This window comes from Pteropus medius, unplaced genomic scaffold (assembly GCF_902729225.1).
Source record: "Pteropus medius unplaced genomic scaffold, Ma_sr-lr_union100, whole genome shotgun sequence".
NCBI lineage: Eukaryota > Metazoa > Chordata > Mammalia > Chiroptera > Pteropodidae > Pteropus > Pteropus medius.
The window spans coordinates 42,071,680-42,091,004 of NW_024354875.1; the positions used below are offsets into that span (position 1 = coordinate 42,071,680).

Genomic DNA, 19,325 nt, shown 5'->3' on the forward strand with positions numbered 1-19,325 from the left:
GTAAACAGAGTGTACAGTTATCTCAATAATTGCTGGATCGTACGGTAATTCTATTTTTAATACTTTGAGGAAGGTCCACACTGTTTACTACAGTGACTGTACCATTTTACATTCTCACCATCAGGGCATAATTTTTCCATATCCTTGTCCACACCTGTTCTTTTGTTTTATTATATTTTTTTTGATAGTAGCCATCCTAATGGGTGTGAAGTAGTATTTTATTGTGGTTTTGATTTGCATTTTCCTAATGATTAATGATGTTGAGTATCTTTTCCTGTGCTTATTGGCCATTTGTACATATTTTTGGGGGAAATGTCTATTGAAGCCCGTTGCCCATTAAAAATTTTTTTTTTGCTGTTTTTTAAAATTTCTCTACATTCTGGATATTAATCTCATATCACATATATGATTTGCAAATATTTTCTCCCATTCTTTGGGTTGCCTTTTTCTCTGTTGATAATTGTCTTTAGATGCACAAAAGCTTTTAATTTTGATGAATTCTAATTTGTCTATTATTTCTATTATTGCCTGTGCCTTTAGTGTCATATGCAAGAAATCATTGCTGAATCCAATGTTCTGAAGCTTTTGCTCTAATGTACTTTTAACACACATATGTAGGTCTTTATAATTTGGCAGTATTATGTAACAATTCATTAAAATTTAATATTAGATCAAAAAGAAAAACTGTTAATATGTGTTACAGCAACATGGTTGCTGTGTTTAAAGGTGTGATGTAGGTTAGAAATGAAAGTATTCAGAAAAGAACTTCTTAGAAATGAAATTAATTATAAGATATAGAGTAAATCTATAATTTCTGTTTGTTAACTAATAAATAGCTGGACTCTTTAAAAGCCACTGTGAATAGAAGTTCCAGTGATTTAGAAGCTTTGAGGAAAAATATTTCCAAAATAAAGAAGGATATTCATGAAGAAACAACAAGGTAAGAAAAAAGATACATAAATATGTTTATAGTTTTTGACTACTAGCAAAATTATTTTTTTGTTAAATAACTACAAAATATAGCCACTAAATTACTAAATTAAAAAAATTTCCTGTTTTTTTAATGACAAAGGCTCAGGAGCCTTAAATATATATTGGTAAGAAAAATCCTTATGGCCTAAGAAACCTTCTAGGCATATGAAAAAAATCTCAGGATAAACTAGTCATTGTTTGTTTTCATTAAATACTTTTTAGACATGTTTTCTGTTTTTCCTCAAACTCTTTCTAGGTTGCACAAAATTAAAAATCATAATCAGATTACAAAAAAAAAATTAAAGGAACTAACTGAGAAAACTATGTCTGTAGAAGAGAAAGCTACCAATTTGGAAGATATGCTGCGGGAGGAGGAAAAAGGTGTAAAGGTAAAGTTTAATTTTAATTAAAAAAAATCACAGCAAATTTAGCAATAGTGAGTTTTGAGATTGGAGAAGTAGGTCTTTAAGAGGCTTTGCTTTCTGGTGTGAGCACAGTTGCAGTCAGTTGATGGACCTCTTTTTATTGCTTTCGAGGATGTTTGTGACCTGCTGTTTTGTTAGGCTCCTAATTCTGCGTTTGCTCCACTTTCAGCATTTAACTTTGGTGTCTCCTTTTAAAGTTAGCCCCTTTACCTTAGTTTCCATGCCTTCCCAATAATTACTTCCCAATAATTACATGTCCCAGCTTGTCATTCATATATATGTTTTTATATTACAAGCATACCTTGAAAAGTGCCCTTGTTTTACAACTGATTTCCACATGATTATCATCTTTTGTGTTTGTAAGCAAATTCTCCCTAGTGGTCTACATTCATTGCCTGTATTTCATCATCTACTACTACTATCTCTTTAACCTCTTGCGGCCTGGCACTGTTTATTGTTAAATGGCTCTTAAAGGCTATCACTTTACTACCTCTACTGGCATCCGCCCTTCTACCTTAATATCTTTGGTATGCTGGTAGCATTAAAATCAATTTTTGAGGAACTGGAAAAGGTTGGTTTACCATTTCCTCTTTGAAAACTTCAAAGTGATGGTGTGACCTTTCACTGTAGGCACTATTTCTTGCTTTTAACATTTTTTGAGAGGGGAAGTAGAGGGGCACCTGAAGATGGTGGCAAAAATCTCTCATTTGCTGAGGCTTATGTCAAATATGGTTTCACTTATATTTGGGTAGGATTGACTTCCTCACTGTGCTGTCGTGTGCTTAAAATTCCTGAGTAATGAAGTCATGCGGCAATCCTGATGAGTGGTATTTGAGTCCAAATTGTATATTATCTTTTTTAAAAGTTATTTGCCCCGCCAAGAGCATGATTTTTTTTTGTAGAACATGAAATGGGACAGTATTAGACCTTATCAGAAATCTGTAAAAACTGTGAAATTTATATGAAATAGAACTTTTGGTGACAGAATGAAAAACTAGTGACATTTTTCAAAAAATTAGCTGAATTAGGAAAAAAAAGTATTGCAGCATGTGTAGATGTGTAGTGATTGTGCTTTAGCAGGATTGTGTTCATAATCTTGGTTTTTATAGCTGTTAGATATCAACCCTATATGTTTTGGAGAGGTACCGTGTTATTCACCACCAAGCACTGACTTTAAAACTGCCAGGCAATCTTTGAGAAGGTATTAAAGCCAATGAAAATTGTCTATTATATGAAAGTAATGTATTTTATATAATTATATCAGATTATATTTCTTGATTTGTGAAAATTTAAATTTGCCAGTCACAGATGTCTTTTGTTTTATATCAAGGTTCATTGGTTGCTAAAGGGAAATATGCTTATCTAGATATAGGAGCACTGAGAGAAATTATTTCAACACTTAAAAATGATAACTTTCAATAGATCTTGGCATGGTAGATCTACTTGAAGCCTAGAATGTATTGGTTGTGAAGCCTTGAAATCAAGACAGATCTGCCTTCTGAGAAAGGAGCAGTGGGAGTGAGGGACCGATTTTCCTTCCTAGAGGGCTGCATATTTAGGGAGGCTGCCTGAAAACAGAGTGAGTAAGAGGTAGTGTCAGTAGTGTGATGGGGCCAGCCCTACCAGCTCACAAGAGCTGATGGTTAAATTTTCCAGAATTTTGCAAGTCAGCTACTAAACATATCTACTATTAAAAATTGAATTATATAGACTTACAATTAAGTAAATTCTATTAAAAACAAAAGTAATAAAAAGCACTCATCACTTCCAGATGATTTTAGTATTATCTATGTTTTTAAGATTACTTAAGATTACTTACATCTATTATATGTGTATAGTGGAAATACTGCATAATGGTCTACTGCATAATGGTCTACTACTGTGTATCTCTTTCCAAGTCCACGTTTAGTAGAATCATGTTAGTAGCTTGCAATTGGCCATAGTGGGAGTACTTACACCATGGAAATCAGCCTCTTGTCCCTAACCTCTCATTTACTGGAAAGCTGGTGGTTCAACATTTCCCTGCTCGCCTCTGGATAGTACCTCGAAGAAGGTGGGAGATTGGGTGATGTGGTTTCTTCTCTGTAACACCCTCAATACATGAGTAAACTTTGTGAACTTATAAGCTGTGTGTCTCAGTATATGTTATTTTATAAGGAAACTATTGGAAGGGCCAAGTTCTAAGGCTAGCGTGGGAAAGAAATATGATGTACATAATATAGGAATAGAAAACTACGATTCTAGTCTCTAGAATAGACTACAGGAAATATTAGGGATTTGTTGAAATTGTGGGAAGGGCTTTATATTCTCAATGTTGGGGGGGTCATTTATGAGCCCCTTAATTATAATGTTTATATGATAAAACATTTGAAGCTATTATGATTTCATTTATCACTATTATTCTTATCATCAGGAAGTGGAAGTTCAATTGAACATAGTGAAAGATGTGCTATTTAAGAAAGTTCAGGAATTACAGACTGAGACAATTAAAGAAAAAGCTGTTGTATCAGAAATTGAAGGAACCCGTTCCTCTCTAAAGCACCTCAACCATCAGTTACATAAACTGGATTTTGAAACCTTGAAGCAGCAAGAAATTATGTACAGTCAGGTAAATGTTACTCTTATGAATATCTTCAATATTGGTTATAGTAATGTTATAGTAGTGTTGGTCAAGATACCGAAGTGTTCTAAGAGAACAAAGATTTCTAAGCACTCTTGGAGGGATAGACAGATCCTGATCATGGGATATCATGTTAGGTCACTATTTTTTCCTGTTCTGAAATAAACAGGTAAGAGGATAGACAGTTCTAGTGAGGGAGAACCATGCTTTAAATGAACCTGGGGCAACTGGACCTGGAGTAAAACAAAACAAGGAGTTGGATATCTGAAACATAGAAAAACCATGTGTTGATTCTTAGTTATGCAGACATAGGCTTTCCCACCAACCCTAGACCAATAGGTTAAAAGTATTTTTACAGTTTTTTCTCATTTGTTCTATTTATACATTCGTCTCACATTAATTTCTTAATGTCCTCCCTTTCTACATCTTAATTTCCCCATCTAAAATATTCTTAGTTTCTCAAAATTACAGATGCAAAAGTATAATTAAAAAAAAAACCAATATAGGAATAGAAAACTACTACACTAGTAGAAGTTTTAAGCCTTTCATGGTTATCAACTTACGATATCATTTTTTTTTGTATCTGTTATAAAATGTACCCTCAAAAATTCATGTCCATGTATATCCAGTGGGTTTACTGAGATTCCATCATGATTGTATGATAAATACCTCCATATGTGACTTTGTTGTATTTTCAGATTACTTCTCTGTCACTATCATGTACCGTGGTTGTTGAAGAATAGGTTGCTGTTTCTCTCCTTAGAGTAAGAAGGATTTTGTCCTATAAATTACTGAAGGATTAAAGTGAGTTTAGTATAAGGTGACACCCAGGCTAACTCATAAGAAAGTCTTCATCTTCAGTGTATCTTTACATTTATAGAAATGGTTTTGACTATTTGTTTCTCTTAAATTATTTTTAAAAACTGTAACAGGATTTTTTCATTCAACAAATGGAACGCCGAATGTCACGGTTAAAGGGAGAAATTAATTCAGAAGAAAAACAATCCCTTGAGGCAAAAATTACTGATCTTAAAAAGATATTGGAAGAAAAAAAATCTACATTTGGCCTTTTGGAAACACAGATCAAGAAGCTTCATGTAACTTATCCAAAATATTTTTATGCTTCAAATATCCTAGACATCAGTCATTCTGTTTTAAGTCAACACGTTTCTAAGACTTTACTTAGGATAGATGATTGCCAAGCTGTCTGTATATATAACGAATGTATGAACTGATGTTCATATTTCTATACTGAGTATGAAAATGTAATGTTACCATTGATTATGCATTTATTATAAGCTAAATATATTACATATCTTTAGTATTTTGTTTCATTTAATCCTTACAAATGTCTTTGAGGGGACGATATTATTATTTTACAGATTAAATAACTTGCCCACAGTTACACAGGTAGCATATGAAGAGCTAAGATTTTAGCCCTTGTCCGTGTGATTTAAAACATTGATAAATTTCAGTTTTATATTATGCATCTGCCATAATAACTTGATTGCTTTTTTATAGGTTATTGTATTGTTATTCAAATATTTTACTTAGTTATACTATTTCAGATAACTTTATTTTGTTAAGGTGAAAATGTGCTGATTTAATCCTTCGGTATTTTGATGTTTATGGTAATATAAAACCTATGTTAAAGTTTAATAGGAGTGGACCTGAATGGGCTGAGAACTCTGAAGGGTGTAAATTTTATTTAAACAGCTGGAAAGGCCTAGTGCTGAGTGCTTTCTAGTGGTTATAGGAAGAATTGCTCTGAATTACTTTAGGGCTACAGAGGAGAAAGGGAAATATTAACTTTTTCAATTAAAAAAATTATTTTATGATGATAAAATTTTGATTTGAAATAGTTTGTAGCCTGACGAAGTATCTTTTTAACTGTTTCTTTGGTTTAGTGGGAGAGAGCATATATTTTGGAAACCTATGTTTTGAACACATGTTTAAGAAAGAATTGGTTTTGAATGTCAAGATTATACCACGATTGCTATTTTAACTTTTCTGAGCCCTAGTTTAATTATCTATTAAATGGAAAAGAAATACTTAATATTGTTTTAGGAAATTTGGGAGAATTAGAAGCAATATATATCTTTTAAAAAATTTTTATTTTATTATTAGTTTCAAGTATACAGTACATTGGTTAGACATTTATATAGTTTATGAAAAAATCTACCTAATTGTTCTTTCTCTCCTGTGACTTTACATCTAGCCATTACATTACTGCTGACTGCATTCCCTATGCTGTGCTCCCCATTCTCATGACCCTCAAACTACTAATTTGCACCTTCTTTAACCCTTCACCACTTTATCCCAGCCTTTCAATCCCCCTCCCTTCTGGCCATCACAAGATTGTCCTCTATATTTGTAAGTCTGTTTTTGATTACTTTGTTCTTTTTGTTCCTTAGATTCTGCATATAAGTGAAATCATATGATATTTATCTTTCTCTGTCTGACTTATTTCACTCAGCATAATAACCTCTAGGTAGGATTTTATTTTATTTTTAATGGCTGAGTAATATTCCATTGTGTATATGAACCATAACTTCTTTATTTTATTTTTATTACAGTGACATTGGTTAATGAAATCTAGTAAGTTTCAGGTATATAATTCAACAGTAAGTTATACATATATTGCACTGTGTATTCACCACCCATTGAACCATAACTTCTTTATCCAGTCGTCTATTGATGGGCATTTAGGTTTCTTTCATTATCTTGGCTATTGTAAATTGTGCTAGCATGAACACAGGGGCACATAGATCTTTATGAATTATTGTTTTGGTTTTCCTTCGATAAATACCCAGAAGTGCAATTGCTAGGTCAAAAGGTATATCCATTTTTAATTTTTTGAGGAACCTCTAGACTGTTTTCTATAGTGGCTGTTCTAATTTGCAATCCCACCAACAGTGTATGAGGGTTCCCTGTTCTCCACATCTTCACCAACACTTGTTCTTTGATTTATTGATAGCCATTATGACAGGTGTGAGGTGATATCTCACTGTGGTTTTAATTTGCATTTCTCTGATGATTAGTAGTGACCTTGAGCATTTTTTCATATGTCTATTGGCCATGTGTATTTCCTCTTTGGAGAAATATCTATTCAGGTCTTCTGCCCATTTTTTAAATTGGATTGTTTATTTTTCATTGTTGAGTTGTGCGAGTTCTTTATATATTTTGAATATGAACCCTTTATCAGGTGTATCATAAGTGAATATCATCTCCCAGTCAGTCAGTTGCCTTTTCATTTTGTTGATGGTTTTCTTTAGAAGCAGTGTATATCTTATCACTGTGCTAGGTATTCAACAAATGGTATTATTTTAATTATATACTATATGAGACTGTTAATGCTGCAGAAAGACAGGAGGGTGACCTGTGTATCTGAACATTTTTCTTGACCCTGGCCTGAATTGTTTCTGTTTTGCTGTGTGGAGATGGTTCTAGTATTCCTTCTTTTAACTGGGGTTCTGTCCATGATGCAGTTTGCTAGTACTTATTTATGCCTATCCCAACTCTGGTTTTAACAGAGAGATAAATACATTAACAGAAATGCAAGTGAATTTTAAAAGTTAAAGTTAGCTACCCTTCTAATGAAGTTTTGCTCTCTCTCAATAGTAGCATCAGGTTGTAAAGTTGTTCATTCTACATTCTTTCTCCCATAACACCTATCTCTTATTTTGCATAATAGAAACTAATTTTTTCTGATTGAAAATCACTTTAAATTTATTTTTTCCATTCTAAAAGTTAATTTTATGAAATTACATCTTTATGAAAAAAAATTCCTCTTTTTACTGTCTTGCTGGAATCTTAGGTCCTGATACTTCAGAGAAGTACAGGTGATCTCAAAGGTAGAGGAAGGAGGGAAAGTAGTAGAGGGAGAAAAAAAAAGAGAGAGGAAAAGAGATAGATCTTGGAACTAGAAAGTTTTTGCTTTAGGTATTCAGAGGGAACTAAGAGCACAAACCTTACAATGGGAGGAGGGATACAAATAGGTATAAAGCTGGAAAACTGGTAGCTGTATATATGTACGACCCATTTATGCATCCGATGGAGTTAGATCTTATCTAGCATTCTTCTCTCTAGCATATGTGATTATCTATGTAATAAAAATAATAATAATAATAAATACATGACACTTCTATGTATCGCTGTTGCCCATACTCTTTGCCAGCAACTTCTTTAATCCTCGCAGCAACGCAGGGAGGTAGGTATTGTTATCATCTCCATTTTAGAAATGAGGAAACAGGAAGAGTGGCCCACCAGGGTCAGAGGGCTAATATATAATTACAGCTGTTTGATTCCAGAGCTTGTACTGTTAACCAAGACTCTGTGGTCTCTCGCATTGTTAATGTTTTTATCTTCTGGGACTTGGATTGAATCAAATAATGAACTCTAGAAGGTGAGCCATGTATTGAACCAAAGCTTGGGCTCCCTCCTCCCATTTCTTTCCATAAATGGTGATCACTTAATAATTCAGGTTGAACTGTAACCATACATACTCAAAACTAAACTCAAGTATCAATAGATGAGAAAAATGAAAAATTTTAAATGTGAATATTCATATATATTATATTAGACACATTAGAACATAAAGAGTAAGATTTTTAAAAATCTGATTATTATAAATATTTAATGGAACTTATAACTTAATATATCTTAATAGTACGTATTTCATATTATTATTTAAAAATATATGTACCTTTTTTCCTTTTTACAGAATGATCTTTACTTTATCAAGAAGTCAAACAGTAAAAATTGTGGTGAAAAACAGTTCCTCATGACCAAAATTAATGAACTAAACCTTTTCAATGACAGATCAGAGAAAGAACTTAAGAAGGCTAAAGCTTTTAAACAGGTGCAATAAAATCATATGTGTATATAATATTAAAAGCCATTGGATTAAAATTATAAGTTTAAAAATATAGCAAACTATAAACTTAATTATTTATATAGCTTTTTCCATTTTATTTTCAAAGTCTAATTTTAATCTAGACTTATAATTTTAAGTTAATAATTTAAATAAGTTTAATTTATTAAATTTTAAATTAATAATTATTTAAAACTATAGCAAACTATAAAAAAGACAATAGGTCACTGTAATCATTGTACACAAGATAAACTGTTAAAGTATATTATTTACTCCCAGTTTTTTAAAGAAAATTGGCTGTATATATTCTATTTAAAATTTTTAAATATATTGTACATGTTTCTAAAACATTAATTCTTTAAAAATACTTTAAAAGTCTTATTGTCAATTGTATGAAGTTACTATAATTATTTAAGCATCTCATATTTTTTGGATTTGTATTTGTTTCCAATGTTTGGCTTGTCTAAATAGTGTTATGTTCTATGCACATACATCATTGTACAGTTGTTTAATTAGTTCCCTAGGATAAATACCTAGCTGTATAATTAAGGTTCAAAAAGAATGAATATTTTCAGTGTCTCGAAACTATTTTTAAGCCAAATTGCCCCCTAGAAGGTTCAATTAATACTCCCACTAGCAATGTGTAAACTTTCTATTTTACTCATCACCACCAAGGCTGGATATTATAGTTTATAAAATTGTTGTCAATTTTATAGGCAAACATGGTATCTCATTGTTTTTAGTCTTCATTTTTTAAGTTGGTGACATTTTGAAACATTTTATGTTTAAACATAAAATTTAAAATACGTTTAAATAAAAGTGTTTAAAATACTTTTTTTTTTAATTATCCTATGTTCCATAATTTTTCTTTTTGGATTCCTAGTTTATATTCTTGGCTCATATTTCCACTAGGGGGTTTATATTTTTTAAATTGTTTTGTAAAAGATCTTCATATGTAAAAATATTAACTGTCATATTGCCAATATTTTCCCCATTTGCTTTAAATTTTTATTCAGTTTTTTTGGACATAAACTTCTTTAACATCATATATTTAAGTATTTTTCCCTGTATAATTTTTATACTTAGAAACTTCTTTGTCACATCAAAAATCAAACAAATGTTTACTATTTCTAGTAGCTGCTTTCTAGTAGTTTCATCTCTTACATTAAGTTTTTCCATTTATCTGGGATTTATTTTTGGTACATATGAGATGTAGGAATCTTTTCTCCAACTGAAAAGCTATATTTTGAAATAGTAAAATCTTATATTCTGGAGTATTTGTTTCTGGGTTTTCTATTTTGAAATTTGATCTATTTGTGTACTCATACTGTACTCATGACTGAATTGTTTTAAAATAAAAATTTACTTATACATTATTTTGTGGGATTTAGTTTATAATATAAAAATGCTCATCTTTAGGACTTCATGTATTTTCTGGATATCTCAAGTTTAAATTTTGGGAATAGTTTCTTCCTTTTTTTTTTTTTAGTAAAACTTGAATTTAAAATTGAATTATAATAAAAGACTTGGAATAGCTATAAATCATTTTCTTAAAAAGAAAAGAAAAACCAGAGTCATCATTCAGAGCAATCTGAATTTAACCCTCGTTAATATCATGGTCAATGGTCAAATTAGAAAAAGTTATATTTTCAAGTTTGATTTTGTAGCAATAAAAAAATATTTTAGTTTGAGTATAAAAATAAGTTTTTCAATATTTTATAATTTTTTTTATGTTGATAGGATTTGATGATAGAAGATAATCTTTTAAAACTTGAAGTTAAACGTACTCGAGAAATGCTTCACAGTAAAGCAGAAGAAGTTCTTTCTCTGGAAAAAAGAAAACAGCAGTTATACACAGCTATGGAAGAACGAACTGAAGAAATTAAGGTTCACAAAGCAATGCTTGCATCACAAATAAAATATGTTGATCAAGAACGGCAAAACGTAAGGTAATAATTAGAGTTTTTAAAATGCTGCTTAAGAATTTTGAAAACAAAAGGGTGATGTCAGAAGAGCTGACTGCTCTCTCCACCACCCTGGACGTCCATCTTTCTTAATCATTTGAAAACCTTTTGATATAATATATGGGACATATTTAGCCATCTATGCTTTTTCCTCTCTTTCCTTTAGCTAACTCCTCATTCTTAAGATTCTCCCTTTTACAATGAGATCGTTAATTCTCTTGGAATTGATTTTTTGTATGGTTTGTGGTAAGGGTTCATTAACGTATTTTCTCTTATGGATATCTAAGAACAGCATTTACTGAAGCAATTTTCCCCCAGAGGTTTAGCATGTCTTTTATAAAACTTATTCCTGGCTGTTATTTTTTTAAATATTACTATCAATGCTATCTCTTTTTAAAACATTTCGTTTCTGGTTTGTTGCTGGTATATGGAAATGCAGTTGATTTCTGTATATTAAGTGTCCAGCAACCTTGCTTAAACTCTTATTAATTGTAATGATCAATCTGTAGATTCTAATTTCTATGTAATTGCAGATAACAGTTTTGTCTCTTCCTTTCCAATCTTTATAGCTTTTCTTCTTCTTGCTGTATTTCCTTTGTTACCTAACCTCCAGTACGATGCTGAGTAGCAGTGGTGATTGCAGATACCTTTGCCTCATGCCTAATCTCAAAGGGAAAGGTTTTATTGGTTTATCGTTAAGTACGACATTTACTGTAGTGTTTTTTGAGATACTCTTTATAATATTAAGGGAGCTCACATCTATTTTCATTCTTTGTAAGTGATTTTTAAAATTCATTTAATCAGGAATGGATATTGACTTTTATTATATGCTTTTTCTACATTCATTGATATGATTGATGGAGCTCCTTCAATCTGTTAATATAATTAAATATATAATTAAATATATTGATTTTTCAAAGTTAAACAACTTCATATTCCTGGAATAAACACAGCTTGTCTGTCAGATATTACATTTTGTATACGTCTTGTTTTTTGGGATGATTTTTTAATATAGTTTTTGCATCTATGCTTATAATTCTCCTTTTTCTACTGCCCTGCTTGAGTTATCAGGCTATCAAAGTTATATCTACTTCTATAATATGATTTTTGTGTGTTTCTTGTTTTTCTGTACTATGGAGAAGTTTGTAAAAGAGTAGGATTATACCTTTATTGAATTTTCAAAGACCTCACCGATAATGCTGTTGGAGGCCTGGAGTTTTTTGAGGAAGGTTTTAAACTATTGGTTCAATTTATTTGTTGGTCAATAGAGCAATGCATATTTTGTATGACTTCTTGAGCCAGTTTTGGTAAGTTGTATATTTCTCTAGGAAAAATTTTCCATTTCATCTAATTTTCAAAGTTATTGTCACAAGGTTGTTCATAATATTTTCTTATTTGTTTCATGGATGCAGTGTTTCTAGCTTTCCATTCCTGATTTGGATTATTTGTGACTTCTCTTTTTTTGGGTGGGATAAATCTTGCAAGTAATTAATGAATTTTCCTTTTGGTTTGCTCATTTTGATTTTCTACTTCTGGAGAAAGATGCTTAGCTAATTAATTTTCGACTTTGAAGGCTAAAACAATTTCTTTTAAGTATTACTGTAGATGCATCCTACACAATTTTCTATAAGGGCCAGATACTAAATATTACAGGCCATGTAGTCTCTATTGCAACAACTCAATTCTGCCATTGTAGAGTGAAAGCAGCCATAGACAATATGCAAATAATTATGTGCATGGCTGTGTTCTGATAAAACTTTATGGACAGTGAAATTTGAATTTCATAGAATTTTCATAAAATATAATTTTTTTCTTTTTTTCAACCATTTTACTTTTAAAAATGTAAAAGCCATTCTTTGCTCATGAGCTGTACAAAAACAGGAGGCAGGCAGACTGCTGACTCTGAGTTTTTATTGCTGAGTAGGAATATTCCATTGTCGGCATCTACCCCAATTTATTTATACATTTACGTTTTGATGAACATTTGAATTGTTTCCAGATTTTGGCTGTTAGAGATAAAGCCACTATGAACATATGTGTGTTCTTGGTATGGACATGTGCTTTCTTTTCTCTTGGGTAAATACCTAAGAGTGGATTAGCTGGATTATATGGTAGGTATTTTTTTTTTGTCTTTCCTATCTTTCATTGGTTTTACTAAATTTCGTTCTTCTTTTTAATTGTTTGGAGGATATACATTCTAATTATAATTTTTTTGTTAGTTATTCCTAAATTAAAAAGAAACTTTAATCTTCCTATTTATTTATGAATACTGAAGATTAATTAGTTTCTATGGTTTTTCCCTCCCTAAAACAGGTAAGACTTTTTAGCACTTCTTACTGCTGTATTTCCTGTCTCCATCTTTCATGTATTGTTGAAATTACTGATTATAGTTTCAGGTCATTTTTTGTTTTTAATATTATGTCTATACTTTTTAAAGAACTCTTTTCTTATAACTTGCTTTAAACTGTAAAGCCAGTGTGCTAGCACTAATTTCAATCTAGTTATGTTTTACTTTGTTTCTTGGTTTAATATTCTTTTGTGCATCCCTTGTCATCTTATTTTATTGGATTTCCAGTTCATTTCTCTGGAGAATGTTTTGAATTTTCTTTTTTTTTTTTGGAATTGGTATTTTCTGAAAATTATAATTCCTTGCATGTTTAAAACAGGCTACCCTATATTTGAATTATGGTTGAACTTTGCAGGCATTGTTTCCTATTACAAAAAACTGTTGTTTATAAGAGGTCTGCTTCCAGGCTAATCCATTTTATTTTGTAGGGAACCTGGTTTTTCTTTTCTCTCTAGAAACTTTGAGACATTATTTTTATCTTTGGAGGTTTCAGTGTTTCCCTGTACATGTCTGGGTTTTTTATCTTTATTTTTCTCGTTTGACCCTTGGTGGCTTCTTTCATTTATTTCATTCAAGTCTTTTTTTCAGGTCAGGAAAATACTCTATTAATTTTTTTCTCACACAACTTTCTCTTCATATGTTGCTCATTTTTAGTGTATGTTGGCCTTAGATCTGTCTTCCAGATTTCTTAACCTTCTTCTCATTTAAAATTTTCCTTTTATTCTACTTTTTAAGATATTGTCTCCCTATTACCCTGTTTTCTGTCTCCTCCCATTCCTTGCCCCACCATCTCTCTATATCATTAATTTAGTTTTTCTTCACTGCTTTTAAATTGAAAAGGGGAAATGATTTGCAAGAACTCCATTTCTTCATTGGTCCTTTCTTTTCATGGCAGCCCATTCTTGTTTTATGGGTGTTTTTGCATGCGGTGTCCTCTCATGATTTGGAAGACACTAATTAGAATACTTTCAAAGTTAGCTTCTATCCCATGCATCATCTTTGTTTCTCCTAGGGCTTGTTCTTTGTTCATTTTGTTCTTTTTATTCATGCTGTTAGCTTTCTATAAATGTCTGATAGTTTAGGCTTTCTGTTATTTAAAAATACTTAATTAATAATCATGGTGATTGGTATAGCTAGCTGGTATTGGTTTCTTCTGCAATTAGATAGATCTCTTTCCCTACTTGGTCTGTTCTCTATATAGGAGGCTGATTGTTGGCTCTGGGCTAGTCTGTCCTTAAAGAGCATAAGGAGTTTGTCCCTAAAGGAGTTTATTTTGGGTGATTTCATTCCTGGGTAGAACTGCTTCTTTTTCATTAATCTCAACTCTTATGGAGTCCTGGAGTGACATCATGCTCTTTTTTATTTTTCTCTGTAGCTCCAAGATACAATACTAAGAACTCTGGTAATTTTATCATTATCATTAGAGCATAAATAATCCCTGTAGGGATTGAGGAATTGAGGAGAGTGGCCCAGATGTTCTGTAGTTAATCTTTATTCGTTTTCTTGATCAAAAGCTCAGAGATCATTCTTGTTTTTATTTCTTATTCTTGAGTTTAGATTTTTTCCAGACTTCTTTGGTGAAAAATAGCTCAGTAGTATTCCTGTCAATAGTATTCCGTTTCATGAATTCATGAAAAACTTGTTTTTCTCCTTCTCAGAGTTGTGGTATTTTTTTTTTTCTTTTAATCTTTCCATTTTGGGACAGAGGAGAGATATATTTGTACTCAGTACACCATCTTAAGCTAGAAGGCCAATAAGCCTTGTTTTTTATAATCACATAAACGATGAATAAATATTTTCTGATAAAACAACAGTGATACTTGAAAATAAGCAAAGCTGTAACTTCTCACAGTTATTAATACGTTTTACTATCGAATTTCTTCAGGAGGAGGTAAACTGGTAGGTTGAAGATTTATTTTCCCCATGGTTAGATGACTCACTTTTCATGAGGTTGTAGCAGGTAAATGTTTTATCTTCATGTTGCCATGCATATATCAGCATTATTAGTATTATTATAAAATAAGTTAAAAAATAGTTCATAAAATATAAATTTACTGGAATGAAAGGAAAAAAAATTAACCAGCATATTTAAGAATCTAAATCTTAGGAGACAATTCTCTATGGGTTTCTCATATTTCTGCATGCCTTGCAAAGAGAGACATAAACTTTCCTGTTCCGGACTATCTTTTTAAAAAAATTTGGTAAAAAACACATAAAATTTACTATCTTAACCATTTTTTAGCATACAGTCCAGTAATGTTAAGTATATCCACATTGCTGTGCAACAGCTCTCCAGAACTTTTTCATTTTGTAAAACTAAAACTCTATACCCATTAAACACTAACTCCCCATTTCTCCGTTCCCCCAGCCATTGATAACCACTTTTATTTCTGTCTGTATGACTTTGACTACTTTAGATACCTCTTATAAGTATTTGTCTTTTTGTGACTCTTATTTCAGTTAGCACAATGTCCTTAAGGTTCATTAATGTTGCATGTGATAGAATTTCCTTTTTAAGGCTGAATAATATTCCATTGTATATGCCACATTTTGTCTACCCATTCATCTGTCCATGAACATTTGGGTTGCTTCTATCTGACTACTGTGAATAGTACTGCTATAAGCATTGGTGTGCATGTATCTCTTTGAGAACCTGCTTTCAATTCTTTTGGTTATATATGTAGAAGTGGGATTGCTGGATCATATGGTAGTACTATTTTTAATTTCTTGAGAAACGGCCATACTGTTTTTCAGCAGTTGCACCATTTTACAGTCCCACCAGCAGTGCATATTTTTTGCAGTGTTCCAATGAGGTGATATCTCATTGTGGTTTTCATTAGCATTAGACTATCTTTTTAAAGATATTTGGATAGTAAACAGCCTCAGAAGCTAGAGGTAGTACCTCCCCCTGGAGCAAAGGTTTGTTTGCTTATTTCCTATTATAAAATATTTAGATTACCTAAGCTTGAGGTTCCTCAGTTGTGATGTAAGCCTAATGTGTGTGAAGCATTCATTTGAGCTCTTCCTTACCTGCATGGTACTTCAGGAGCAAGGGCAACCAATGCAAACAGGAAGCTCATGCCATGAGTGATAAAGAGCTTTTTCTGACTAGGAATCTTGTGTCTTCTGCCAGCATCCATGAAACTGTGGGAGGCTTGTTACTTTTCAAATAAGGTAAAATCTGAGACCCTTCACCGTGAATTATAAAACTGAAAAGTGAGAACATATTTAATCTGGTCGAGTTTAGTAATAACACAAATATAAATGTCTTTTATAAGAACACTATAGTCCTTTTAAAAACTATTTGTTTTTCAATGTTTAATTTTTCTCTATCTTCATATTAGTGCTGAGTTTCATGAGCGGCTAAGTAAAATTGATAAGCTGAAGAATAGATACGAAATTCTTACTGTTGTTATGCTGCCCCCTGAAGGAGAAGAGGAGAAAACACAGGCCTATTATGTAATAAAGGTAATCTTAATCGATTTACAACTGTGATAGAATGAATTATCCTTTCTTAGATCTTTGTTAACAATCAAAATAGGAATTTTTTTTTTTTGTCATGAAATTTCATAGTGTATGTGGTAGGGGCAACCTCATAGCACTTTAGTTAACTATTTCACTTAATTATGGCGATAAAACATTTGTTGCTATTGGAGGTACTGAAGTTCTATTAGTTTTATATACCTCCAGTCCATGAGGACAAAGAGAGGTCTGGAATACTCTTGACAATTTTTTTTTTTTTTGCCATCTTTGTGTCATGTAATTTCCCCACGTTTATTCAAGATTCATAATCTCATTTACCCTAAGACCTATTATCACTCCGGGTGTCTTAGTATGCATGTTACATCCTGTTCAACACCTCAGGCTCAGAGCTTTACTTCAGTATAGCCACCTACTTACATGGCCGCTTCCTAGACCTTATCATCACCTGGAGCTACACCACTTCTGAAATCTTATACTCCAATTTATCATTGTAGTTCTGGTATGGCAGATATTCAGAGAGGAATAGAGCTGTCCTATTGCCTTCATATTAGATGGGAGACAAACTTATCATGTGACTGAGCTGTGTTCTCTCTGTTGTTTGAGAGTTGTTTGCCAACTCATGGTTGTCTTTACCTAGGAACCCATAATAGAAAATTCAGAGGTGATCAGGAATTGGATGCAATTCCCTTCTCGAGCACTACTATATTCATCTTTCCCATGTAGAAATATCCTGAACATGTGTGATTTCCTCTACAGAGAGATCTAGAAAGTTACTCAAAACACCACAAAGAAGGAATGGAAATTGTAACTTTAACTCATTTTTCCTATATCATATATAGATAGGGGTGGGAAGATCTGAATGGCCCCTGTGAATGCTCCCTCCCTTTTGAGTTCTACTTAATCTTCCAAGTTTCCTTCTATAGTCTTTCTTTGAGGTTGCCCCTAACACAGACACTAAGTGTGATAGGCTTGCCACTCTTTATTTCTTTATAACTATTCAGTGTGTCTTATGTTGAGAAAAGTATCCAATGCCTGAAAATGGAAAAAGCAATCAGTGGGTGGGCAGTGATGCCACTTCATGCCGACACCAAACTTGGCATTTTCTAGTGGGCCTTCCAGGGATTATTAATTTTGTAGTAGTGTACATGTCTGGCCGATTTTCTATTTATTTATTTTTTTTAGGCAAGGCAACCCTTGGTTGACCTCACAGATTATAAGGACCTTGTCAGTTTACAATCCCTTATTTTTTTAATTTTTACGCCTATAGCACCCGATCTTCCTAGGTGTTCTCCCATTCAAGTACTAACCAGGCCCAACCCTGCTTAGCTTCCGAGATCAGACGGGATCGGGCTTGTTCAGGGTAGCATGGCTGTAGACTGGTTGATTTTCTGTTGACTAACCTATTTTATAACTCTGTAAGGATACAAGTTAACTTGCAGGAAAGTTGGTAAAGTATATGATTCTTGTCCATAACAATGCAAATGAGTTTGGGCCAGTAGAAATACAACTGACTTATACTCTGTGGGAAGATACCCCAACCATTCTTTTATTGTCCTGAGACAATAAAAGTTTCATACCTATAAGCAAATTTTTTTCAGCATTTCTCTGTATGTATATTAAATATTTCGAGTATCCTTTTGAACTTGTCTAAACATCTTACTGGTTCTTTCATTAATGAGTTGAATATAATCTTTGACACATTTTTATGAGAATAATTTTTAACATTTTGAAAATAACACCAGCAGTGAAACTGCTGGTAAAAACTTAAACTTGTCAATCAGAAGTTAACTATCACTTTTGTTTTTGAATGTGGTAGATAGATTTAGGGTATAAATTTAGTCAGTTCAAGATTCTGTCCCTTATATCCTTTATATTCCCCCCAAGGTGATCTTTCCTGAAGGGCACACATATGTGTTTATAGCACTGGGGAAGTGGAATTTGATCAGTGCTTCCCACTGTTTTGTTTCTTGCATGATGCATTTTAGGGGTACACAAACTATGGACCCTGAGCCAAATGCTGCCCAGCCTTGTTTTATAAATAAGCACTAGAATACACAATACTTCTCATTTATTTACATATTGTCTATGGCTGCTTTCATGCTATAAAAAAAAATAGCAATGGTATTATGAGTAGTTTTGATAGAGATGGAATGGTCCATAAAGCCTAAAATATTTACTGTCTCACTCTTTACATACAAAGTTTGCTGACCCCTTGTATTAGTTTGCTAGAGCTGCTGTAACAAAGTACTACAAACTAGGGTTTAAACTATGGAAGTTTGTCTGAGTTCTGGAGGTTAGAAGTCCGAGATGGAAGTGTTAACAGGGTTGGCTCTTTCTTAGGGCTATTGAGGGAAAATCTATTCTGTGCTTCTCATAGCTTCTGGGGGTTTGCTGGTGATCTTTGGTGTTCCTTGGCTTATGGAAGCATCACCATGATCTCTCTCCTTTCTTTAGTCTTCTGCCCGTGAATGTTTGTATCTATGTCCAAATTTCCCATTTTTATAACACCAGTCATTTGTGAATAGGGCCCTAACAACCTCATGGTAACCCGACTACATTTGCAAAGACCTTATTTCCAAATAAGGTCACATTCTGAGACACTACGGGTATCTTTTTCTGGGGGGAAACAGTTCAGTCTATA

General features: G+C 32.4%; 1 protein-coding gene and 1 pseudogene across 2 annotated transcripts in view; one reads left to right on the plus strand and one right to left on the minus strand.

Moving 5' to 3' along the window:
- Positions 1-19,325, plus strand: part of CCDC39 (coiled-coil domain 39 molecular ruler complex subunit) — a 45,839-nt gene that overhangs the window by 20,289 nt on the left and 6,225 nt on the right. For both annotated transcript variants that reach the window (XM_039855862.1, XM_039855863.1), the window contains exons 8-14: positions 837-940; positions 1,229-1,361; positions 3,811-4,005; positions 4,950-5,114; positions 8,741-8,878; positions 10,631-10,839; positions 16,546-16,669. In XM_039855862.1, coding sequence (XP_039711796.1) covers positions 837-940; positions 1,229-1,361; positions 3,811-4,005; positions 4,950-5,114; positions 8,741-8,878; positions 10,631-10,839; positions 16,546-16,669 — 1,068 coding nt within the window. The remainder of the gene's footprint in view (positions 1-836; positions 941-1,228; positions 1,362-3,810; positions 4,006-4,949; positions 5,115-8,740; positions 8,879-10,630; positions 10,840-16,545; positions 16,670-19,325) is intronic.
- Positions 17,943-18,061, minus strand: LOC120597240 (uncharacterized; annotated as a pseudogene).